The sequence below is a fragment of the Scyliorhinus torazame genome, chromosome 16 (genome assembly GCF_047496885.1).
Source record: "Scyliorhinus torazame isolate Kashiwa2021f chromosome 16, sScyTor2.1, whole genome shotgun sequence".
Lineage (NCBI taxonomy): Eukaryota > Metazoa > Chordata > Chondrichthyes > Carcharhiniformes > Scyliorhinidae > Scyliorhinus > Scyliorhinus torazame.
This window is the reverse complement of record NC_092722.1, coordinates 153,170,471-153,196,113: the sequence shown is the minus strand read 5'-3', so window position 1 is coordinate 153,196,113 and position 25,643 is coordinate 153,170,471. Positions and strand designations below refer to the sequence as shown.

The window sequence follows — 25,643 nt, the reverse complement described above, 5'->3', positions numbered from 1 at the left end:
TTTTTAAATAATTTGATTTTGAGCTTTTTTGAGGATGTGGTTGATGTGGTATACATGGACTTCCATAAGTCATTTTATAGCGTGTCACATAACCAGGTTGTCAGCGAAGAGAATTAAAAGGATCTGTAGCAGCATGGATACAAAATTGACTATGTGACAGGGAACAGAAGTGAACAGTTTTATATTGGACTGGAGGAAGATATATAGTGAAATTTCCTAGGTTCACATTGCTGCTTTTCTTGCTGGATATTAATTCTTAAAACATTTATGTCAATTCAGGGGCAACCAGCATGGTCAATGCATCTACCCTGCACAGCTTCGGAATGTGTGGTGAGACCCACGCAGATGGGGGGAGATTGTGCAAACTCTATACTGACAGTGACCAGGGGCCAGAATTGAACCTGGGTCCTCGGCATCATGAGGCAGCAGTGCTAGCCACTGTGCCATCCTTTCTAGACTTAGAAGTACAGTACATACTTTCAAAATTTACAGATGACACAAAACGTACAAGCATCGTGAACCACGGGGGTAAGTGTTAATCTTCAAAAGGACATAGCTGGTGAAATGGATGGAGAAGGGCAGATGAAATTTAATGCAGAGCAGTGTGAAGTGATTTGTTTTGGTAGGAAGAACAAGGAGATATAAAATAAATCTGTGGATACGTCTTAATCCTATTGGACTTCGCTCGACATGTGCGCAGGGTTTGAAGATTTGCAGTTTTTAAAGTAAAGTTTTCATCTGCATGGTTCCAGCATGGTTTGCAGACTACTAAAGAGTCAAGGGATGTCATAAAGACTAGAACTCCACCTGAGCAATCAGCAAAAGACACCATTTATCATTTTCGGTAGATAGAACATAGATGGTCAGGATATCCTGACCATCAGCATGTAATTATCATAGAGTTCACTAAATCTTGCAGAGTATGACTTGTAAGGTGGGATGCACATGAGGCAGTACAGAAGTGGACTGGGAAAGAATTGCATAATTGTTGCCCCTGGGCATTCATAGAATGGGTCTTGTACAGAAGGAGGTCATTCAGGCTGTCATGCCTGTGCCACCTCAGAGTAAATCATCTAGTTCCATTCCACCACCGTTTCCCCCATAGCTGAAGTAGATGTCTTGTCTTGTCCACTGAAAATATCAAATGGTATTTTTTTGCTAATTGCTCTGGTGGTTTCTGGGCCTCATTATATTCCTTTGACTCCTTGGTAGTATGCAACCCATGTAGATAAAAAAAAAAAACTGATTTGTTTCTTCAATCTAGGATTTAAAGTTTCTCTATTTGATCTCTTGTCACCATTGTGTTTCATTGAAATAATCCAATTGTTCTCTTTAACTAGTTAAAATAATGTCCTTTAGTAAAGTTGGCAGTGGATTCCAGCGGTGATCCTTTTGTTTATCTTTTACCTTGTTACCTCTAGTCCAGAAAAGTAGATGTCGTTGTGGCAACTCTATGTAAGAGGATACCTGTACTAAATGCACTCGGCCATGTTTGAAGATACTGGGCTCTAGGAAATTTGGGAAAAACAGTAAATCCATAACGAACAAGTGAAAATGAATTCTTCCAGAAACTTTTTATGTAAATTCAGGTATAAGCTACCAATTTTTAATGGGCAGCAGGAGAACTTGCAGCAAGAGTTGCAGTTGTATTGAGAGGCCACTAGAATGAATATGATCGAACCAATGTATTAAACATTTGAAACACTATTGTGACAACTTTGCCAAAGGTATAAGCTGCAAATGGCACTGTAAGCATAAAGTTACATGAATAGCATTGCATGAAAGAGGAGAATATTTATATTTTATTAAATGGCTAAATAAGATCTGGGCCCAGCTGCTGCTGAACTTTGCTTCATTAAAGATTGTGCTGTTATACTTTTGATACGGCAAAGGGCAAGTCTACAATATCTTAAATTGGAGTTCTACATTACCCTACAGACTCGATGGGGCGAATGGCCTCCTTCTGCACTGTAGGAATTCTATGGTTCTGTATACTTTTCATTGTGCTGAGTGTGAAAGCTAGAAATGTAATTGTTGAGAGCAACATTATAACACGCTGTGCTAGAACTTGCATTAGGTTAATTGGTCCCATAAACACTTCACCTGCAGGACTGATAAATATTGTAAATGCGTCATGGCATATTCCCCATTAAAGAAAAGTGTGTAAACTTTACATATTGGTTACAGAAGTAGCTGGAGCAAGAACTGATATCTGATGCACTTAATACATAACCACATGGAATGTCCTCAACAGGAATGGGAACTAGAAACTGGCAATGGCAGTCATTTGGGATTTAAAAAAAAAAAAAAAGTTTGTATGGAGGACTAGTTCAGATGAAGCTTTAAAAAAAAAAATTGCAAGATGAGTTTTGCTTTGCCAAAGGAGCAGAGCAAGAGATTCCACACATTTCACATCCCTTACAATCCAGTTGTTTTTGTGTCAGAAATCCTTTCTCTCGGAAATCACGTGATAAATGCTTGTGGTGCAACTAAAGTTCACTTGCCAATATACCAAGTTCACTTGGGATGTTTTATACAGGACATTCCGTGGATTTGAAGTTGTTTGAATTGATTCCTGTATATTGAATTCTTTCAAGTGCAGATATTTGTGTATATATTATCCCTTTCCAATTTTATGGAGTAAAGTTTTTTTTCTCTTGGTACAGTTTCCTTTTGGAAATTAGTCCTTTTGGGTAATAATGAATATGGTTGTGCCCTACAACATTCAAAATTATGGAATTAATATATCAGAACCGTTTGCAACAAAAGGCCAAACTGGATTTGAGGCAAAATAATAAAAATTTCTGAAAATGGTTAAGTTGTAATGAGCATAATGAGTTTTCAAGAAAGGGTACTGGAGTGGCTCTATTTCCAGTGCTACCTGGGAAATAAAGAAGGCGGACTCATGGATATCAGCAACCAGTGTGTCATTCTGACTAAAATGTGGTTCAAATGGAGCAAAGACAATTAATTCTGGAGGCTCACTGAAAACTTTCAGGTTCATAAAATAAATGGCAAATTAATGGGATAGGTGAACCAGCTTAATGTGAACAGAGGAATTAATAAATCTTTTGTTAGAACAGGACGTAATGCTAAATGACTAGCTCATTTGTACACAGGTGCTAATTGACCTGCTAAGTGTTTCCAGTATTTTCAATTTTTGTTCCTTAAAGATAAGTATATTTATTGGAAGTTTTACATTTTAACACGTAATGCAACAAACCCACAGGGATGGTACAGCTCAGCCAAGAAAATAAACGTTTTGACATACATGCATACAGAGGGGGACAGGCGAACAGCTGGCTCATTACAATTATTAGACTCCACTAGGTGCCTCTATACGCACCACCATAGAACAAGGGAGAGCAGGATAAGATTATGAAAACATAGTAAAATGGTGCACACCTCCCCACGTGGTGGGGATAAATTCTTCATACATGTTCGGACGCACACCAACACACATCCCTAAACTCCAGCAGCACCAAAGGCATCAGTGACACATCGTAACCACCTCCCCTCTGATACCAGACCAGTCTGTACCCCTGCAGGAACCAATCACTGGTCCTTTAACCCACCATAACAAAAAAAGGAAAAATTCAAAGAAAATAGGCAAGAACCCAGTTCTAAAAGGATGTTATGCATCTACCTCACGATGCAACAGAACACCAACCTCGGGCACAGAATAGAAGGATCATCATTTCACATAATTATACAGAGAAGACCAGCAGCTATAGATGTGGATTATGGCCAGTCACATCAGCGCCTCCCCAACAACCTATTTGAAACAGGATTTAAAAAAAAAAAGAGGGAGAACTACGAGGAGCAGAAAGTCACAGAATAAAAGAGGAACAGGGCCCAGCCAAGGGTCGTATTCCTCTGGCGAAAGCACACCACCTACTACTGAAGAAGAGAAGAAAGTGCTCGTTCAGACAGGAGGACTTCCCAACAATAAGGGGGACAGCAGCATATCAGCCATAGTTCAGGCCTCGGCTGAACCCTGAGCCCTTGTGCGCAATGGAGTCCATTAACCAAGGGTATTCAAACACATCAAAAGAAAAAGCCAGTCTCTCATGATACTCTAATATATACATTCAAGAAGGGACCAAGCGTAAGGGGGTAACAGGATACCAACCACTGCACCGGATCGTGCCTAGTCCAGCACACTGACACACAGCACGCACCAAGACCTGCCACTCAGTCAACCCTGCAGCTCACCGACCAACCCCGCTAACAGTGGAAAATCACACTAGCCTCAACTGGGCAGACCCCACCACTGAAGAGAAGTCAAGATTGCAATAATTGCGTGTCTTGGGAGGGGACTGAAACCACTTCTTTATATTGGTACGCTGTACACGCAGGTTGAGAGAAAAAGAACCCCCCTCTAAAGGAGGAATGCCTGATCTAGCCCAGGAATGTTGTCCACCATGAAAGCACAACAGCGCCTATACTTCCTCAGGAAACTAAGGAAATTCGGCATGTCCACGTTGACTCTTACCAACTTTTACAGATGCACCAGAGAAAGCATCCTATCAGGCTGCATCACAACCTGGTATGGCAACTGCTCGGCCCAGGACCGCAAGAAACTTCAGAGAGTCATGAACACCGCCCAGTCCATCTCACGAACCTGCCTCCCATCCATCTACACCTCCCGCTGCCTGGGTAAAGCGGGCAGTATAATCAAAGATCCCTCCCACCCGGCTTACTCACTCTTCCAACTTCTTCCACCGGGCAGGAGATACAGAAGTCTGGGAACACGCACGAACAGACTCAAACAGCTTCTTCCCCACTGTCACCAGACTCCTAAATGACCCTCTTATGGACTGACCTCATTAATACTACACCCGACGCCGGTGCTTATGTAGTTACATTGCAAACCTTGTGTTGCCCTATTATGTATTTTATTTTCTTCCCTTTTCTTCCCATGTACTTAATGATCTGTTGAGCTGCTTGCAGAAAAATACTTTTCACTGTCCCTCGGTACACGTGACAATAAACAAATCTAATCCACCTCTACACCAGCCCCCGCAGTGGCTTCACTCATCAGCATTATAAACGAGAGGGGGAGGGATTCTCTGGTCCACCAGCCGCGGTTTTAAGCATAAAGTAGAGTTGAACGGTATTATGGTCAGTATTTCCCAGTGGATCTTTTAATGTGACACTGCTAATTAATCCTGCTTCATTGCACAATTTAAAATCTAAGTTCGTTCCACTACATTCTGCTCCAAGAAACTGTCATAAATAAATATATAAACTCATTCTAGACTATTCTAACCAAGTCTATATGAAGATTAAAGTTCCCCATAATTATTATATTGCTCTTGTTACAGGCTTCAATAATTTTTGTTTAATGCTCTGCCCAGTGGTATAACTACAGTTAGAGTGGGTTTCCTTCAGGTGCTCCGGTTTCTTCCCACAGTCCAAGGATGTGCATGCTAGGTGGATTGACCATTCTAAATTGCCCTTAATGGTTAGGTGGGGGTTACTGGGTTACAAGGATATGATGGAGGTGTGGGCTTAAGTAGGGTGCTCTTTCCGAGGCCGATGCAGACTCGATGGGCCGAATGGCAGTCTTCTGCACTGTAGATTCTATGATTTTCAGAGGCCAGATCCTTTCTTAGTAATATCCGTATGCCATCCTCCACCACAAGGGCTATCCCAGCACCATTGCAATTATCTCTCTTGAAATATTGTGTACCCTAATGGAGTATGTTTGTCTTTCTATGTTAAAGTTGCAACTATTTATTTTATTTCATCCCATTTGTTATCAAATATATGTAGAGTATCATAACTGAAACTATATTACAGATTTTGCTTGGATATTAGGTAATCAAAGCTTCACCATACCCATCCATGCCTTTTAATATTAGTAAACCTGTATATGCCCTGAGATTTCCTCTAATTTTGTGACGGTTAAAGCTGCAAACTTTTTCACTCATAGTTTTATTTTTATTTCTCCTGCTAGAGTATTATTGTAACTTTCTCAGGTTTGCTGTCTAATATGCCTCCTTGTGCTGTATCTTCTCAATAGGGTTTCATATTTGAAAATTAACTTTTTAAACAATTTTATTTAATGCAAAAAGAATATTGAAGTTCCATGAAAGCAAGTACTAAAAAATTGCTGATCGAGTTTCTAGTCCTCACAATATTCGCTGTGAGTTTTAAGCCCTCTGATTATATGTAAACTGTTGTTCTGCATAGCAGCATTGAAGTGGGTAACTTGAATCAAGCGTGCTTTTGTGTCCTGCAGGAGTGGTAGAAGGGGATCTGGCTGCAGTAGAAGCTTACAAGTCATCTGGAAGTGACATTGCTCGGCAACTTGTATCAGATGAAGTGCGCCTGTTGAATCGTCCTTCAGCTTTTGATGTAGGTTACACCCTTGTACACCTTGCTATCCGTTTTCAGAGACAGGACATGTTGGCAATTTTGTTGACAGAGGTGAGTTAGCCTAATGGTTCTATTATTTTTTTTCTTTTATTTCTGTTTAGGAAAGCTACGGGTTGATGTCAAATGAGTCCTTGCAGTTTGAGATTAAGCCTAATATAGTAAGTACAAAAGAGATTTTTGTAATTCAGAAATAGCGAGGGTACTAGTCTAAATCCAAAGTGGCAGTCTACTTAACATGCGTCGCTACAATTAAAATATATAGATTATATGGTGGTGTAGTGGTAATGTACTGGACTAGTAAGCCAGAGATCCAGGCTAAACTCCTAGGTTCATATCCCAACACAACAGCTGGTGGAATGTAAATTAATTAAATCAAACGGGTTTCTGTTACGGTGCCATGAAGCTATCATTTGCTGTTCCTCAAACAAAAAATCTGGTTCACTAATGTCCTTTAGGAAAGACAATTTGCCTCACTTACGTGGCCTAGCCTACAGAATCATAGAAATTACAGTGCAGAAGGAGGCCATTCGTCCCATTGAGTCTGCACTGGCCCTTGGAAAGAGCACCCTATTCAAGCCCATGCCTCCACCCAATAACCCAGTGACCCCATTTAAGCTTTTTGGACTCTTAAGGGCAATTTATATGGCCAATCCACCTAACCCGCACATCTTTGGACTTTGGGAGGAACCGCAGCACCCGGAGGAAACCCATGCAGACACGGGGAGAATGTGCAGACTCTGCACAGACAGCGACCCAAGCCGGGAATCGAACCTGGGACCCTGGAGTTGTGAAGCAATTGTACTGTGCTACCGTGCTGCCCACTACATGCGACTTCAGACCCCCAGCAGTGTGGTTGACTCTTACCAGCCTCTGAAAGGCCTAGTGAGCAACTTCATTGTACAAAACGGCTACAAAAAGGAATAAAGCCGGACCGACTACGTCGAATCGACTCCGCCGCTGGAAATGACAATGATATAGCCCACTGTCGACCCTGCAAAGTCTTCCTTGCTAAGATCTGGGTGCTTGTGCAAAAATTGTGGGAGCTACCCCACAGACCATCAAGCACAGTGTGACAAAGTCATTATCATGGAATCATAGCTTTGAACATCACCATCTTTGGGCGTGCCTTCCCACCGCAGGGCATTTTGGTGGCACAGTATATAGTGTTGGGAGGGACTTGACCTGGGAGTTCTAAACATTGACTCTGCATCCTATGAAATCTCATGGCCTTGGGTCAAAGGAAAGAAACCTCCTGATTACCACCCATGTCCTCCTGCAGCTGATTAATCTGTACTCCTCCATCTTGAACACCGCTTGAAAAAAATAAGGTGGGAAGGGCACTGGTGTACTCTGGGTTAGGGGCTTTAATGTCCATCACCAAGAATGGCTCAGTGACACCACTACCCACAGGGTTGGTCTAACCCCGAAGGACAGATTTGACCAGAGGCAGGTAGCGAGGAAACCAAAAAAGGGAAAAAGCTACAAGACCTTGTCCTCATCAATCTACCTGTCAGAGATGCATCTGTCCATCACAGTATAGTGGGACTGACTACTGCACAGTCCTCGTGATGATGAAGTTCCACCTTCTCACTGGGTATACCCTCCATGTTTTATAATACCATCACTGTGCAAAAAATCAGATTCAAAACAGATATAGCAGCACAAAACTGGGCATCCATGAGGTTCTGTAGACCATCTGTAGCAGAATTGTATTCAACCACAATCTGTAACCTCGTGGCCTGGCATGTATCTCATTCTACCAGTTATGTCAAACCAAGGAATCCGCTTTCATTCAATGAAGTGTGGGCATGAGAGGAGCAGCACTGGGAACATTTCTTTTTTAAAAACCAGTCACCTGGTGAAGCTACAATACAGGAGTACTAGCACGCTAAACAGCAGAAGCAGCATATGATACACAGGCTTAAGTGTTCCCATAACAATGGATCAGATCAAAATTTTGCAGTCCAGCCAAATCCTCGCCTCATTTCAGCCTTTGTCCAAACCTGGACAAAAGAGCTGAACTCTAGGTTCAGCAATGAAGGTGTAATGAGATGAGAGTGACTGCCCTTGGCATCAAGGCAGCATTCAATTGAACTTGCTTCAGGAAGCCCTGGTAAAATTGAATTCTATGGCCGTTGAGGGGGAGAATTCTCCCCTAGTCAGAGACCTAGCACAATGAAATGTGTCTGTGGTTGTTGGAGGCTAATTATTTAAGTTCCAGGGCATCACTTCAGAAGTTCCTTAGGGTCATGTACTAGGCACAATCACCTTCAGCTGTTTCATCAATTATCTTCCATCATCTAGAAGCCAGACATGGGATTGTGAAATCATCAGTGAACAATGTTCAGCACCATTTATAACTCCTCAGATACTGAAGCAGTCCATGTCCAAATACAGCAACACTTGAGCAACATTCAGGCAGTGATCAGTCTAAAGCCGACATCTCGACGTTATAGGAGATGGTCATTGCCTGGTGCATATGTGGCGCGAATGAAACTTTGCCACTTCTCAGCCATTGCCTGGATATTGTCCAGGTCTTGCTGCAATTGGACATGCACTCCTACTTAATCTGAGAAGTCGCGAATGGTGCTGAGCATTGTGCTGTCATCCGCAAACACTTCTCACCTTATGATGAAAGGGAAGTCGGGTCATTGAGGGTCATCAGCTGAAGATGGTTGGGCTTAGGACACTACCCTGAGGGACTCCTGCAGTGATGTCCTGGAACTGAGCTGACCTCCAAACCACCACAACCATCTTCCTATGTGCCAGGAATGACTCCAACCAGCGGAGAGTTTCCTCCCTGATTCCCATTGATTCCAGTTTAGTTCGGGCTCTTTGATGCCATACTCGATCAAATGTTGCCTTGACGTCGAGGGCAGTCACTCTCACCTCGCGTCTAGCATTCAGCTCTTTTGTCCATGTTTGAACCAAGGCTGTAATGAGGTCAGGAGCTGAGTGACCTTGCCGGAACCCAAGCTGAGCGCCCGTGAGCAGGTTATTGCTGAGTAAGTGCTGCTTGATAGTAGTGTTGATGACTCCTTCCATCACTTTGCTGATGTGGAGAGTAGACTGATAGAGCGGTAATTGACTGGGTTAGATTTATCCTGTTCCCTCTGTTCAGGACACACCTGGGCAATTTCTCAGATTGCCGGGTAGATGCCAGTGTTGTAGCTGTACTGGAACAGCTTGGCTAGAGGCGAGGCAAGTTCTGGAGCATAGGTCTTCAGTAATATTTCTTAAATATTGTCAGAGCCCATGGCCTTTGCAGTATCCAGTACCTTCAGCCATTTCTTGATATCACGTGGAGTGAATCGTGTTGGCTGAAGACTGACATCTGTGATACTGAGGACCTCTGGAGGAGACCGAGATGGATCATCCAATCGGCACTTCTGGCTGAAAATTGTTGTGACTGCCTCAGCCTTATCTTTTGCACATATATGCTGGGACCTCCATCATTGAATATGGGGATATTTGTGGAGCCTCCTCCTCCAGTAAGTTGTTTAATTGTCCACCACCATTCATGGCTGGATGCGGCAGGACTGCAGAGCTTAAATCTGATGTGTTTGTTGTGGAATTGCTTAGCTCTGTCTATTACTTGCTGCTTATGCTGTTTGGCACACAAGTAGTCCTGTGTTGTAGCTTCACCAGGTTGACACCTCATTTTTCGGTATGTTGCTCTGGGCATGCTCTCCTGCACTCTTCTTTGAACCAGGGTTGATCCCCTGACTTGACGGTAATGGTAGAGTGTGGGATATGCCAGACCATGAGGTTGCAAATTGTGGTAGAATACAATTCTGCTGCTGATTGCCCACAGCGCCTCATGGATGCCCAGTCTTGAGTTTCGAGATCTGTTCAAACCCCATTTACCCCATTTAGCACGGTGGTGGTGCCACACAAAACGATTCCTTAATGTGAAGACGGGGCTTTGTCTCCACAAGGACTGTGTGGTGGTCACTTCTACCGATACTGTCGTGGACAGATGTATCTGCAGCAGGCAGATTGATGACGTCAAGTATATTTTTCCCTCTTGTAGTGAAGGAACCAACAAGATACGCTGCAGTAACTCCACAAGCCACCTCCTACTGCACCTTCCAACCACTACCACCTAGAAGGACGAGGGCAAAATATACATGGGAACACCACCACCTGCAGGTTCCCTTCCAAGCCAAATGCCATTCTGATTAGGAACTATAATTGCTGTTCCTTTACTGTCGCTGGGTTAAAAGCCAGGAACTCACTCCCTTGAGGACCTTTGGTCTACCTTCACCAAATAGACAGCAACCGTTTTCAGAGGCAGCTCACAACCTTCTTCTCAAGGGGATAGGTAACCAATTTGGCCTTGCCAGCGACGTTGACGTTCACATCTGATGGGAAAGAATATATATTTTTAAAAGTGCCTCAGCACAGGAATCTTGAGCACAGTGATTAATTAGGTCAGAATTGTATTAGCTGAATGAAGCATATTTTCATCAGTCTTCCACCAAAAGAAAATTATTCTACTGAATTTTATTTTCATTGTTCCTCATCTATACCCCTGGAATGTTTTCGTGCTAAGATAATGCAGTTTTCTCTCTTGAGCATTCAAAGTAATTCATAAAAGAAGCACGCCCAGCAATAAAATTGTAATGTTTTGTAAAGAAAACTGTTAAATTTGTCTTCAGTAATATTGCCGGGAATATTGTCGGGGCCCATAGCCTTTGCAGTATCCAGTGCCTTCAGCCATTTCTTGATATCACGTGGAGTGAATCGTGTTGGTTGAAGACTGACACCTGTGATACTGACGACCTCTGGAGGAGACCGAGATGGATCATCCACTCGGCACTTCTGGCTGAAGATTGTTGCGAATGCCTCTGCCTTATCTTTTGCACTAGATTTGTAGTTCAAACAATGAGAACAAGGAAATGTTATTGGAAATTCTTGGATGTGTATATCATCGTTACATTCAGCTTCAATTCTTCGAATTTTTTTGTGAATATATAGTACCTTTATTTTGCCTCTTTCACTGTAGGTGTCTCAGCAAGCTGCCAAGTGTATACCTGCAATGGTATGCCCAGAGCTTACTGAACAGATACGTCGTGAGATAGCTGCATCCCTCCATCAACGCAAGGGAGACTTTGCCTGTTACTTCCTTACTGACCTGGTGACATTCACATTACCCGCAGGTACCTTGATTGTAATATGATGTGGATTTTGATGTAATATTGACATGTCACTTTTTAATAAAAAGAGCAAATTAGAATTGGAGAGTGGATATTCAATGCGTAAGATATTTATTTGAACAAATAATTGAGTTTAGAGGTAAAATACAATATATTTATCATCAACAATGCCATATAGATTGTTAATGTGGGCAGGAGAACATATTCCAAATAGGTGAGGCAGCTATCTGGCCAACTGGTTTTCTTATCAGTTGTTGATACAGCAGGAGGAAACTTTAACAGCGATTATCTTTTTCATTTTAAATCTAGTATGTTCAGCAGCAATATGTACCTTTTTCATGTAAAGAACATGGCAAGAAGCATAATCGGACAAAAATTGGTCCAAGCTGTAGGAGAAATAAGTGTTGGATTTTGAAGAGGGGCTTTGGAGGACATGGGGGCATGGGGAATGTAGAAGGGTTTATTCACTTCAGCTGGTGACATCACTACTAGGAATAATAAATTGCTTAACCTGCAGAACAGCATAAATCCATTCCATTGAGAGCATTTCCATCGTGCTGTCAGCAGCAGCAACAACTGCAATAGCTGTGGTACTGGCGCATTTATTTAGTGTGGTGAGCTGTGCCAAAAAAAAAGTCTTTTGAATAAAACATTAAATCTAGGCCCCAAAGATGCTATGGCACTACTTTGATGAACATCTGGCTCGTTCCCCCCCAGTGTACTAGCCAATATTTATCCAACATCAGGGAAACAGATTGAGGTCATTATCTAATTACTGCAGATTGTGGTAATTATTATAATGGTATTTGTGGGACCTTGCTGGACACAAAATGGCTGCCATATTTACAATTTTACTGCAATGCCTGCAATTTATATCTGGGCTTGAGACTGTGCCAGATTTTGAATGTTGCTAGATTTCAGGTTGAATGGTTTGGACTGTGGGCAATTTGGGTCAGGTGTGACCAAGGGTCACTTGGATCATGGGACAGAGTAGCGTGCAAAGCAGCAAAACTGATAACCAGTCTGGAACCACATGGCACCAATGCAGTGTCTAGTTGAATTTCCAGGTAAGTTTTATAAAAGAATTACTCGTATTAAAATTGATGCATGGAACATAATAAAAGTGTCTTGTTTTTGAACAGCTCTGGTTTTTAGACAGCTCGATTTGAGACACTGTGCCTGTCCTTTACGTGCTTGGGACATTCTTCACCCATGAAAAGCACTATATAAAACTGCACGTCTTTCAATTAATGTCAGTAACAGATTGGTAATTTACTTATGGTTGCTTGCATGATGTTGCTGGTTTGAGTTTTGTTGTTATGTTTGCTTTTGTAGACACACCACCTCAAACCAGACATTATTGTCGATAACACCTGAAAATGTTTTTGTAATCAATGCTCTTAAATATGAATAATTAGATTTTTAACATTCTCTACATATGCTGGTAGAATGTTTTAAGCCACTGTGATGGGTCGGTGAGTTTATTCATTTAGTAACTGAGCCATACAGAAATGTCTGATTTCCAGTCTTTGAATTTGCTAATCTGAGCTGGAGTGGTTGTCAGTTTTAGATTCACACACCTGAGATGCGTAGAGAAAATGTGCTTGTATTCTTGCTGAGGTACTCTCTAGTGTCCTCCCTTTCTCTTTCACCTTCAACTATAATCCTGTATGTATTGATGAGATGGAATCTGCCTGCACTGTGAAGAATTGTGATGGTAAGGTACCAGAGAATGACTGAGACTCATGAACTATAACAAACAGAATACGGGGAAAAACTCCGTAGTTCCAGCAGCATCTGTGTGGGAGATAAAATGGTCAGTGTTTTAAGTCTGTTTGGCTTTTCATCAGAACAGAGAGGGGGACAATATGTCCGATACTATGCTTTAGCTGGAAGAAATTGCAACAGAAGTGTAGGAAACTTGAGAGCGAGATGGCCAGGGAAGGGGGGGAAGCAGTGTTTTTGCATTGAGACCAAATTGTACAGGGTATAAAAAAAAAAGGGGTTCAGATTGTGAAGAAAGGTCACAGTCTAAATGATAATATAATCTTTATTAGTGTCACAAGTAGGCTTACATTAACACTGCAATGAGGTTAATGTGAAAAACCCCTATTTGCCACACACCGGCGCCTGTTTGGGTACATAGCCGGATAATTCAGAATGTCCAATTCATCTGACAAGCATATCTTTCAGGACTTGTGGGAGGAAACCAGAACACCCGGAGGAAACCCATGCAAAACCAGGGAGAATGTGTAGACTCCGCACAGACAGTGTACTTAATGTGGTGTCCTGAGGGCTGTAACGTGCCATTTGGAAGATGAGATACTGCTCCTCCAGCTTGCACTGGGCATCACTGGAGCATTGCAACAGGCCAAGAATGGGCATGTGGACTTGAGAGCAAGGTTCTGAGTTAAAATGGCAAGTAACAGGAAGGCTGGGGTCATGCTTGCAGACTGAGCGAAGCTGTTCCGCAAAGCTGCCACCCAGTTTGCATTCAGTCTCGTCAATGTCATAGAGATGCATTTGGAGCAGTGAATACACCAGACCAAATTGACACTGGTGTTGTAAGACTTCTTACTGCGACCAAAATGAAGGACGTGCAAGTGAAATGCTGCTTAACCTGAAGGGAGTGTTTGGGGCCTTGAATGGTGAGAAGGTAAAGGGGCAGGTGTTGCACGTTCTGCGATTGCAAGAGAAGGTGCTGTGGGAAGGCAATGGGGAGTTGGGTGCGATAGATTGTTAAGGGAAAAAATTAAGATTAAAAAAAATAAAGTAAAGCAGGGTGTTAATTAGAGGCAGACATCTGAAGAAATGATGAGATACAAATTTGTCTATCAGTGAAAAACAAGTTATTTACCTATGTGACTAGAGAACAACTCGTTCAAAGAGAGTGACTTCAAAGTGGAGCGATATGGAAATGAACATGTACCTGCCAAAAACCAACTCCGCAGGTGAATAACATCAAAGGGAAATAAATATTATAACTTAGAAGGCTAAGGAAAAGGGAGAGATAGCTATTACGATCCTGGACCAGACCCCAACAGGTGCTAGGATGCCGGACCGAAACTTGAATATTTTATTTAATTTGTAAGACTGAAGCTCCAGGAGTGATTCGAGCACAAATCGGGATTATGGTATATTAAAACAGATTTTATTACTAACATGAAGACAATAGCTTACAATTACCGGTTAAACAGTGCCTAACAATACAATAAAACAATAACGCCTAACTGCTCTCTTTATCTCCACTTGAACACCACCTATCTCTGGTCATAATCCACTTTTAAATAGTTAGCAGACCTAGGAATATTTGCTTAATGTCTTGGATACCCTACTTTGAGAAAGAAATATCCTTCAGGACCCAGTTTGCAGATTCTTGCCTGCTTCAAACTACTGTTTAACCTGCCAGCCTTTGAGACAACTCACTGTTTTGAGAGAAATTGCTCCTGTTCACAGACAGAACAATATGCACTGTTTTGAGAGCAGCTGCTGATCTGACCACAGTCAAATCTTTAACTGAATTTTAAAACTAAAAACACCTGACTGCTTCAGCCCCCGGATCCTCCCATTAACTATATCATTTTACGATGCTAAAACAGTCTCTAATTATCTACTTACCAGGGAACCTCATTTATATAAACAAAGTTCTATTAGTCCAACTTTTGCGATGCTTTATTTTCACCTATCTCCAAAAAACGTCTGCTGCCTTTCAAACCAGGAATGTTAAGAATATGACTGCAGCAGTCACATGCTAACCCAGACTTTAAACCCTTGCTGCATCAACTACATACAATATATCTGAAATTCCTACATTCATCACACAACTAACATCAGAATTGCAGCAAGCTGCAGATATAGTCTCTCGAAAGAAAGCAGCCATTTTATGCCTTTGCTGAACCCAAAGACTATTGCCCAAATGTGGTCACCGTAACCTGGGTGTGGTAATTATTTGCTGGGTTGCATTGATACTTAAAATTGGATGATGTTTGGGAAAAGGGATATCCGAGCACAGGCAAACTTAGCAAATTGGGAACCAAGGGATAGTTTCACATTAACAGACTCATTATATCAAACAAAATATATGCACCACTATGAACCGGTGTTCCAAGTTCCCTTATAGGTTTTGGGATATCCTCGCATTTATCATCGGCGTGGTCCCGAACAGGAGGAGTAAACAAGGGTGTCATGGAGGCAGTGGTTCCTGTGGAATGGTTTTGGAGACGGGGGGTGGGGGGGGGGGGGGGGGGGGGATTTGCAGGGGAGATGGTGTTTCATGCTGGAGATGGCCATTTTCGAAGGTGTCATCATTGGAACAGATGTGACTGAGGCAGAGAAACTGGGAGAACGGATGCAGGGTATGAGGAGCTGTACCTGTGGGATTTGGTGGGCTTGTAATATTGGCCAGTCTGTTACTGGAAATGGTGACGGAGAGGTCAGGGAAGGGAAGTATTGGAGATGAATCCTAGAGGTCAGGGAAGGGAAGTATTGGAGATTAATCCATATGAATGTGAGAGAAGGGTGATAATTGGAAGCAAAATCCATAAAATCACCAATACAGTCATGGTTATATTGAAAAAAGAGTTGCCAGAGTGGGCCTGACTAGGACTGGAACAAATGAGTGTTCTATGTAACCAACAAAAAGACAGGCATAACTGGGGCCCATGGAGTACCAATCGATATTTGCAAGAAGTGAGACAAGTTAAAGGAGAAATTGAGTGACAGAATAAGTTCAGCCAGGTGGCGGAGAGTGTCAAGATGGGGATTGCTCAGGCTTCTGTTCAGGGAAGAAGCTGAGAGCCCTTAGACTGCCTGGTGGGGAACAGAGGTGTCAAGCGATTGGACATTGATAATGAAAAGGAGATGTTTAGGGCCAGGAAACTAGAAATTGTTGATTTGATGCAGGGCATCAGAGGGATTACAAATGTAGGTGTGAAAAGGCTGGAGCAGGGGAGATGGAATAAAGTCTGATATAATGCATCTGCTAGGACAGTCTTGTTTGTCAATTTTGTAAAGAAGGTAGAAGTGAACTGTGCAGGGTTGTGATCTGTGAGGGTGGAGGAAAGATTTACAGAGATTGTGACATTCTTAATTATACTTGTCTAGGAACACGTGCCATAACTAGACTTAATATTAATGGCTGGTCTCTATGGTCTCCCTCCTGGCTTTGGAGGAAGGTTAATGAGAAAAATTGGGCACAGGCAGCATAATGGTTCTGATGATAAGAGTCCAAATCCCACCATGGCTGAGGAATTTAAGTTTGGTTAATTAAGTAAAAATCTGGAGTTAAAAAGCTAGGATCCAAATTGGTAACTGAGACTGCGTGATTCTCTCAAAATGCCATGTGGTTCTTGAATGTTCTCTTGGAAAGGAAATATGCCACCTGTGTCCATTTGAGCCTATATGTGACTCCAAACCTACAGCAGTATAATTGACTTTTGACTGCCCTAAAATGGCATGGCGATTCACTCGGTTGTATACACTTGGAAACATTTGGTTGTAAGGAACAAGACGATCATAACTGGATGGGACGCCCAGCATGGTCCTTGCCACTGAGTATGACAAAGGCATACCAAACTCAGTTGACACTGCAAAGCCCTCCTTGCTAACATCTGGGGACTTGTGCAAAATTAGGAGAGCTTCCCCACAGACTAGTCAAGCAACAGCTTGACTGTCATACTCTTGAAACCATACCTTTCATCCACTGTCCATCATCCTCGCCGGTGGTGGCAGTACAATAATATATTATCGAGAGGGAGCGATTCTGGGACTCCTCAACATGGTCTCTATGAAGTTTCATGGCATCAGGTCAGACGTAGATGAAGAAATCTGCTGATCAGTACCTACCATGCTCTATCAGATGATGATTCCGTATTCTTTCATGTTTAACACTACTTGGAAGAAGCATTTAGGTTAATAAAGGCACAATGTATTCTGGATAGGGGGCGCATCAGTTTCCAGAATGGCCCAAGAGCACCACTATTAGCCAGGTTGATCGAATCCTGAAGGATGTAGAATTCTGCTTATGGAACATGGCGACAAAACATGAGAAAAATATCTTTGACCTTGAGCTGTAAAAATTTGAAGTGTTTTGTGTATGCAGTAATCACATGCCAGGCAATTAACTCCACAGTGGCTAAATTCTCTCTGAGCCCCCTGCTGTAGGGGCAGACTTTAATGATGTCATTGATTGGGGTGCTCCACAGCTGCAGTCCAGGTTCCCATGTGCTACTTCGATGCAGAAGGGCCTTGGCCAGTGCGGAAAGGGTTGCCCAATGTTGGCATGGCAGATTGAAGCCAAGTGGGCGAGCTTTGGGATCTGTGATGGAGAAGTGGTTTTAAATGGTGGTGTGTGGGTTCCATTCTTGCTGCCACAGGATCTTTGCTGTTATTCTTTGGCATGGTTGTCTGAGTGTTGGTCACTTAACAGTAGCTGAGGCTGAACCAGAGCCATAATTTTTTTAAAGTTTTAAGACAATGCTGAAAGATTGATTAATTCCAGGAGTGATGGGGCTTGGTTATTTTACAAACAAACAATGTTTAAACTTTTAAACTTTTACCGTAACAATAACAGATTACATGCAGTTTCTTAACCGTAATGCACTGGTTCCCATTGAACAACACTGACAGAACATGCAGCTCTCATGCCAAATTCACAGGCCGACAAAGGCAATACTTTCATTTATGAAGCAATTTTTCTTCTGATAGGGACATTTGTTCTGAACCATTTTTCCAAAGCCTGCCTTAGTGGCAACTTTCATGACCTTCTAGGTCAAGTTCCAAAGCCTTCTCTTTGTAACTGTTCCAAACAGCATTCCTTCTCTCTGTAAGCTCAGCCCAGCCCTCAAACAAAGGGTCTCTGCTGGGATTCCATACTAACTGATCATCGTTATTTTGGTTGTTTGATTTCCCACTCCCGTTGATGCAGAAGAAAAGAGCATGCTATTGATATGCAGCCAACCTTCCATTGACAGACAGAGGCCATCAGAGTCTAATGTACTAATAGCTGGTCAGACAGGATGGTCCCAAAGAAAGGCATCCTGTGCATTCCCACTGACTAGTTTAAGTCTGACTGGCACAATGTAACTTGGGCAGGTGTGCGCATATCCCTTTAACTTTGTGCTAGCAGGTTTTTTCCCCTTGTTCCTCTTGCCTAACCCCTAAATTGCCTGCTTCAGTGGGGTCTCATTTCTGAACCCAACTTCCTAAAATCTCCCTCGCGTGACATTAGCCATACAGGCGGCGGATTGGTACGGTCCTAGTGTAGCAGCAGGATTGGATTGATGTAAATCTTCTCCAGTGGGAATTGAAAGGATGACACTCCAATGGATGGTGTCATGCCTAACACGAAGATGGTGGTTGTTGGAGGTTAATAATCTTCAGTTAACAGTACTTCCAAACCTTTTCCCACTGAGACCCCATTTTGGGCTTTGCAATTTACTCTGACCCCAGAGTGCAGACCTTTGGTGATGGGGGGAGGGGGGAAGCACCTATCTTTTCTCAAAGGGGCCTTGCAGCTGGCAGTACTAAATTGGAGCTCCACAGAAGTGATTGTAACCTCAGCACTGTGACTTCACAAAAACCTGTAACTCCACAATTTGTCTCATGACCTCACTGAGGATCATGATTCACAGTTTGAGAAGCTCTGATCTACAACGAGAGTCCCGTCTCTTCCCCCCCCCCCCCCCCCCCAAAACCTCCCCATGATATTCAATGGCATTACCATTGCCAAATCCATCACCCCAAACACCCTGGGGGTGGGCCAACAACAACTAGAAACCTAACTAGACCAGCTGAGTAAGTAAAAGGTTGAGTATACTGCAGTGAGTAACTCACCACCTGACTCCCCAAAGCTCTTGCACCATCTGCAAGGTACATGTCAAGAGTGTGATGGAATACTCTCCATTTCCCTGGATGAGTGCTCGAAGCTCAACACCATCGAGGACAAAATAGTTCACTTAATTGGCACCCCACCCACCATCTTAAACATTCACTCCCTCCACTCCCAGTGCACCATGGCTGCAACGTGCATCATCTACAAGATGCTTGTAGTTTTTTTGTCAAGGCCTACAATATCTATTCTCATAGAGAAGGGCAAGGGAGTATGTGAACAAAGAAAGATATAGCACAGGAACAGGCCCTTTGGCCCTTCAAACCTGCGCTGACCATGCTGCCCGTCTAACCTAAAACCATCTATATTTCTTCTATTTCCATCCGATTCATGTATTTGTCAAGATGCCCCTTAAATGTCACTATCATACCTGCTTCCACTACCTCCTGCGGCAGCGACTCGGCACCCATTACTGTGTTTTAAAAAAAAAAAAACTTCCCTCACACATCTTCTCTAAACTTTGCTCCTCGCACCGTAGACCTATGTCCGCCTAGTAGCTGAATGAAAGTACCTCCAGTAAATTCCCTCTAAGCCAGTGATCTTCAAAACGGAGGCGCGACATGCAGGTGGTCACGGGAGGGTCGCGGAGCCGTTGTCCGCGGCGCTCCCGATCGCGCAGATCCCTGCGCAGCAGCCGGCTTTTCATAACACCGGCTGCAAGCGGCCGCGAACATGTTTTTTAAAAAAAAAATAAAAATCAGGCGCATTGCGCATGCGCGCACGATAATTGGACACGCATGCGTAGTGTGGCCGCTATTTTTTTAAACTGTTGCAGCTTTTTGTTTCACAAGTTCTGTAGTGGTTTTTATTCATTTATTTATTTTATTCAATTTTTATTTTTTTCAGTTATTTTATTCATTTTTTTTACAAGTTCAGGGGGGTTTTATTCATTTTTTTCACAAGTTCGGTGGGGGGTTTTATTTGATAAAATTTTAACAGGAAAAAAATTCAGAACTTCTGGACGGATGGAGACTCCATACTTTCTGACACCAGAAGGCTTCACCTTCATCCAACAGGTTCCATTGGAGGAGCGTGTACGAGGGCCAAAGGGGCCCAAAACCATTTCCTCCATTTTTGTCAGCAGCAAACAAGGTAAGCGAAAATGGTGGGTCGCGCTGGTCGGCGGGTGTGGGTCGCGAAGGTCGGCCGGGTTGAGTCCCGAAGGTTGGCCGGTTGGTAAAAATGGGTCCCCGGAAAAAAAGTTTGAAGAACACTGCTCTAAGCCACATAGTATTCTGACTTGGAAATATATTGCAGCTCCAAGATTGGGACCCAGAAATAATGAAGGTATTCCCTACCTAATAGCACCATGTGGAAGACTATGGTTCAAGAAAGGTTTTACCAGCACCGTCTCAGACTTTGCCAGTGATACCTGGGCAGGTTTAGCTCAGTTGGCTTGACAGCTGATTTGAGAGCGAGACCAGCAGCATGGGTTCAATTCCTGTACTGGCCGAGGTTCATGAGGGCTCCGCCTTCTCAATCGTTCCTCTTGTCTGAGTGTGGTGATCCTCAGGTTAAATCACCACCAGTCAGCTCTCCCCTCAAAAGGGAAAGCAGCCTATGGTCATCTGAAACTATGGCAACTTTACTTATATGGCCTGTGAATGGAAAAAGAATCTGCACATTAATGTCCTTTCAAGCTCTAATCTTGTAAAGTCTGTTTCATTTCTCCATTCCTTCACAACTAAACTCTGCCTATAACAAGCTGTTTTACAGTTCAAATTATTCTGAAATTTATACTTCTACCCAATTTTTAAAGAAGTAGCCAGTCACCAAATGGAAATTAGGATCTAGTCAGTTTGATGAAAACTGAGGTTTTGCCATTGGGATTCCTATCTTGTAAAGTTTCGATTGCTTTCCTTTCCTTGTGCTCAGTGCAACAGCAGATGTATTTCTTGGAGATACTGGCTTTGAAGATTTATTGATGTTTTCACAAAGGATGTGGAATTGGTATTATGACATCCACCCTGAATTCATTCTGCTGACCTAAGATGCATAGAAACCGGTGTTGGATATTCTGATAAACTTAAATGAACCCTCAGAATTATTTTATGTATTTCCATATTTCCACACATTTTTGTTCTTTAATCTTGTTTTGGCTGGTTATAAAAGTACAACTGATTGGCTGTTGCGGGGAAAATTTGCATCAGTGCATTGCAGTCATTGTATTCAGAAGGTGGTTTGTGGAGGAGCTGTTGTCAAGTGACAGTTAAACCCCAAATACTTCTTCAGTGTTTCCCTCCCTACCTCCTCCTCTAACCAAAAAAAAACAATCACTGTAAGGATCCCAGCCGAGTAAAGATCAAGAGGGAGACTCAAAGGCAGGTAGAAGTAGAAAGAAGTTGAACCGTGACGTCACAGCCGGCAGGTAAGTGATTGGCTGGTGACTGGTAAGTAGTTTTTCTTTTCCCTGAGGTGTGTTGATAAGGTAGGGTTTTTCTATTTCTATTTTTTTTAAAATCGTGTGATTGGTAACAATTTTTCCTTTTTTCCTTTTTCATTTATCTATTATTTGATATTATATTGGACTAAGTTAAGCTTAAGATTAAAAATGGCAGGAGATCTCAGACCCGTGTTATGCTCCTCTTGCTCAATATTGGAGCTCAGGGACGTGGCTGATGTCCCTGGCTCCTTCACGTGCGGGAAGTGTGTCCAGCTGCAGCTCTTGTTAGACCGCATGACCGCTCTGGAGCAGCGGATGGACTCACTTTGGAGCATCCGCGATGCTGAGGAGGCCGTGGATAGCACGTTCAGCGAATTGGTCACACCACAGATTAGGATTACTGAGGGAGAAAGGGAATGGGTGACCAAAAGGCAGAGAAAAAGCAGGAAGGCAGTGCAGGTGCCCCGGGCGGTCATCTACCTCCAAAACCGGTATACCGTTTTGGATACTGTTGGGGGAGATGACTCACCAGGGGAAGCCAGGAGTAGCCAGGTTCATGGCACCATGGCTGGCTCTGCTGTACAGAAGGGCTGGAAAAAGAGTTGAAGGGCTATAGTCATAGGGGATTCAATTGTAACGGGAGTAGGTAGGCGGTTCTGTGGTCGAAAACGAGACTCCCGAATGGTATGTTGCCTCCCAGGTGCACAGGTGAGGGATGTCTCAGATCGGCTGCAGAACATTCTGAAGGGGGAGGGTGAACAGCCAGTTGTCGGTGTGCATATAGGCACCAATGATATAGGTAAAAAACGGGATGAGGTCCTACAAGCAGAATTTAGGGAGTTAGGAGCCAGGTTAAAAAGTCGGACCTCCGAGGTAGTAATCTCAGGATTGCTACCAGTGCCACATGGTAGTCAGAGTAGAAATGAAAGACTAGGCACGATCAGTGCGTGGCTTGAGAGATGGTGCAGGAGGGAGGGGTTCAGATTTTTGGGACCTTGGGACAGGTTCTGGGGGAGGTGGGACTACTACAAATTGGACGGTCAACACCTGGGCCGGACTGGAACCCATGTCCTTGGGGGTGCTTTTGTTAACACTGTTGGGGAGGGTTTAAACTAATGTGGCAGGGGGATGGGAACCAAATGAGGAGGTTAGTGGACAATAAGGAGGTAGTAACTAAAGCTGTAAGGAACTAGATCATGAAGTCAGCGTGACTAAGGGGAAGAGTAGGCAGGGAGCAGATGATGAATGCAAAGGGACTGGTGGTCTGAGGTGCATTTGTTTTAATGCAAGAAGTGTAGTAGGTAAGGCAGATGAATTTAGGGCTTGGATTAGTACCTGGGGTATGATATTGCTATTACTGAGACTTGGTTGAGGGAAGGGCATGATTGGCAACTAAATATCCCAGGATATCAATGCTTCAGGCGGGATAGAGAGGGAGGTAAATGGGGTGGAGGAGTTGCATTACTGGTCAGAGAGGATATCAGAGCTGTGCTGAAGAGGGGCACTATGGAGGACCCGAGCAGTGTGGGGATATGGGCAGAGCTCAGAAATAGGAATGGTGCGGTAACAATGTTGGGGCTGTACTAAAGACCTCCCAACAGCGAGCGTGAGATAGAGGTACAAATACATAAACAGATTATGAAAGATGTAGGAGCAAACAGGGTGGTGGTGATGATAGGAGATTTTAATTTTCCCAAAATTGACTGGGATACACTTAGTGTCAGAGGTCTAGATGGAGCAAAATTTGTAAGGAGCATCCAGGAGGGTTTTCGAGAGCAGTAAATAGTCCAACTCGGGAAGGAACCATACTAGACCTGGTGTTGGGGAATGAGCCCGGCCAGGTGGTTGAAGTTTCAGTTGGGGATTACTTTGGCAATAGTGATCACAATTCCGTAAGTTTTTAAATACTCATGGACAAAGACCGTGCTGCCCAAAGGACAGCTCTCCTGTCCTTTGGGCAGCACGGTAGCATTGTGGATAGCACAATTGCTTCACAGCTCCAGGGTCCCAGGTTCGATTCCGGCTTGGGTCACTGTCTGTGCGGAGTCTGTACATCCTCCCCGTGTGTGCGTGGGTTTCCTCCGGGTGCTCCGGTTTCCTCCCACAGTCCAAAGATGTGCAGGTTAGGTAGATTGGCCATGATAAATTGCCCTTAGTGTCCAAATTTGCCCTTAGTGTTAGATGGGATTACTGGGTTATGGGGATCGGGTGGAGGTGTTGACCTTGGGTAGGGTGCTCTTTCCAAGAGCCGGTGCAGTCTTGATGGGCCGAATGGCCTCCTTCTGCACTGTAAATTCTATGTTAATCTATGTTAAAGGAAGAGTGCTAAATTGGGGGAAGGCCAACTCTACCAAAATTGGGCAGGAGCTGGGGAATGTGGATTGGGAGCAGCTGTTCAAGGGTAAATCCACATTTGATATGTGGGAGGCTTTTAAAGAGAGGTTAATTAGAGTGCAGGACAGACATGTCCCTGTGAAAATGAGGGATAGAAATGGCAAGATTAGGGAACCATGGCTGACAGGTGAAATTGTGAGACTAGCTAAGAGGAAAAAGGAAGCGTACATAAGGTCTAGGCGACTGAAGACAGACGAAGCTTTGGAAGAATATCGGGAATGTAGGACCAATCTGAAACGAGGAATCAAGAAGGCTAAAAGGGGTCATGAAATATCTTTAGCAAACAGGGTTAAGGAAAATCTCAAAGCCTTTTATTCATATATCATGAGCAAGAGGATAACTAGAGAAAGGGTTGGCCCACTCAAGGACAAAGGAGGAAAGTTATGAGTGGAGTCAGAGAAAATGGATGAGATTCTTAACGAGTACTTTGCATCGGTATTCACCGAGGAGAGGGACATGACGGATGTTGAGGTTTGGGATAGATGTTTGATTACTCTAGGTCAAGTCTGCATAAGGAGGGAGGATGTGTTGGGTATTCTAAAAGGCATTAAGGTGGACAAGTCCCCAGGTCCGGATGGGATCTATCCCAGGTTACTGAGGGAAGTGAGAGAGGAAATAGCTGGGGCCTTAACAGATATCTTTGCAGCATCCTTGAACACGGGTGAGGTACCGGAGGACTGGAGAATTGCTAATGTTATCCCCTTGTTTAAGAAGGGTAGCAGGGATAATCCAGGTAATTATAGCCTAACGTCAGCGGTAGGGAAGCTGCTGGAGAAGATACTGAGGGATAGGATCTATTCCCATTTGGAAGAAAATGGGCTTATCCGTGATCGGCAACATGATTTTGTGCAGGGAAGGTCATGTCTTACCACCTTAATAGAATTCTTTGAGGAAGTGACTCAGTTGATTGATGAGGGAAGGGCTGTAGATGTCATATACATGGACTTCAGTAAGGCATTTGATAAGGTTCCCCATGGTAGGCTGATGGAGAAAGTGACGTCTCATGGGGTCCAGGGTGTACTAGCTAGATGGGTAAAGAACTGGCTGGGCAACAGGAGACAGAGAGTGGTAGTGGAAGGGAGTTTCTCAAAATGGAGAACTGACCATTGGTGTCACACAGGGATCCGTGCTCAGACCACTGTTGTTTGTGATATACATAAATGATCTGGAGGAAGGTAAATGTGCTCTGATTAGCAAGTTTGCAGATGACACTAAGATTGGTGGAATAGCAGATAGTGAAGGGGACTGTCAGAGAATACAGCAGAATATAGATAGATTGGAGAGTTGGGTGGAGAAATGGCAGATGGTTTGACCATTTAGCCCAGCTGCGAAAACTTAAATTTGTGTTCTACACAAGCTAGGTCCGTGATGTTGAATGAATAAAGACATAAATGCACAAACTTTCCTGCAATGAAATGTTATACTATGCACTTAA

The 25,643-nt window shown here is 43.4% G+C and overlaps 1 protein-coding gene across 4 annotated transcripts in view; it reads left to right on the top strand.

Annotated features, from left to right (window-relative positions):
* zranb1b (zinc finger, RAN-binding domain containing 1b) overlaps positions 1–25,643 on the top strand; it is a 132,232-nt gene that overhangs the window by 43,464 nt on the left and 63,125 nt on the right. For 2 of the 4 annotated variants that reach the window (XM_072479245.1, XM_072479246.1), the window contains exons 3-4: positions 6,248–6,435; positions 11,393–11,546. The exons of 1 other annotated variant lie outside the window; for it this stretch is intronic. In XM_072479245.1, the coding sequence (XP_072335346.1) occupies positions 6,248–6,435; positions 11,393–11,546 (342 nt within the window). Of the gene's footprint in view, positions 1–6,247; positions 6,436–6,485; positions 6,543–11,392; positions 11,547–25,643 lie in introns of all 4 variants that reach the window. One more of the 4 variants, XM_072479247.1, reaches the window with a different exon arrangement.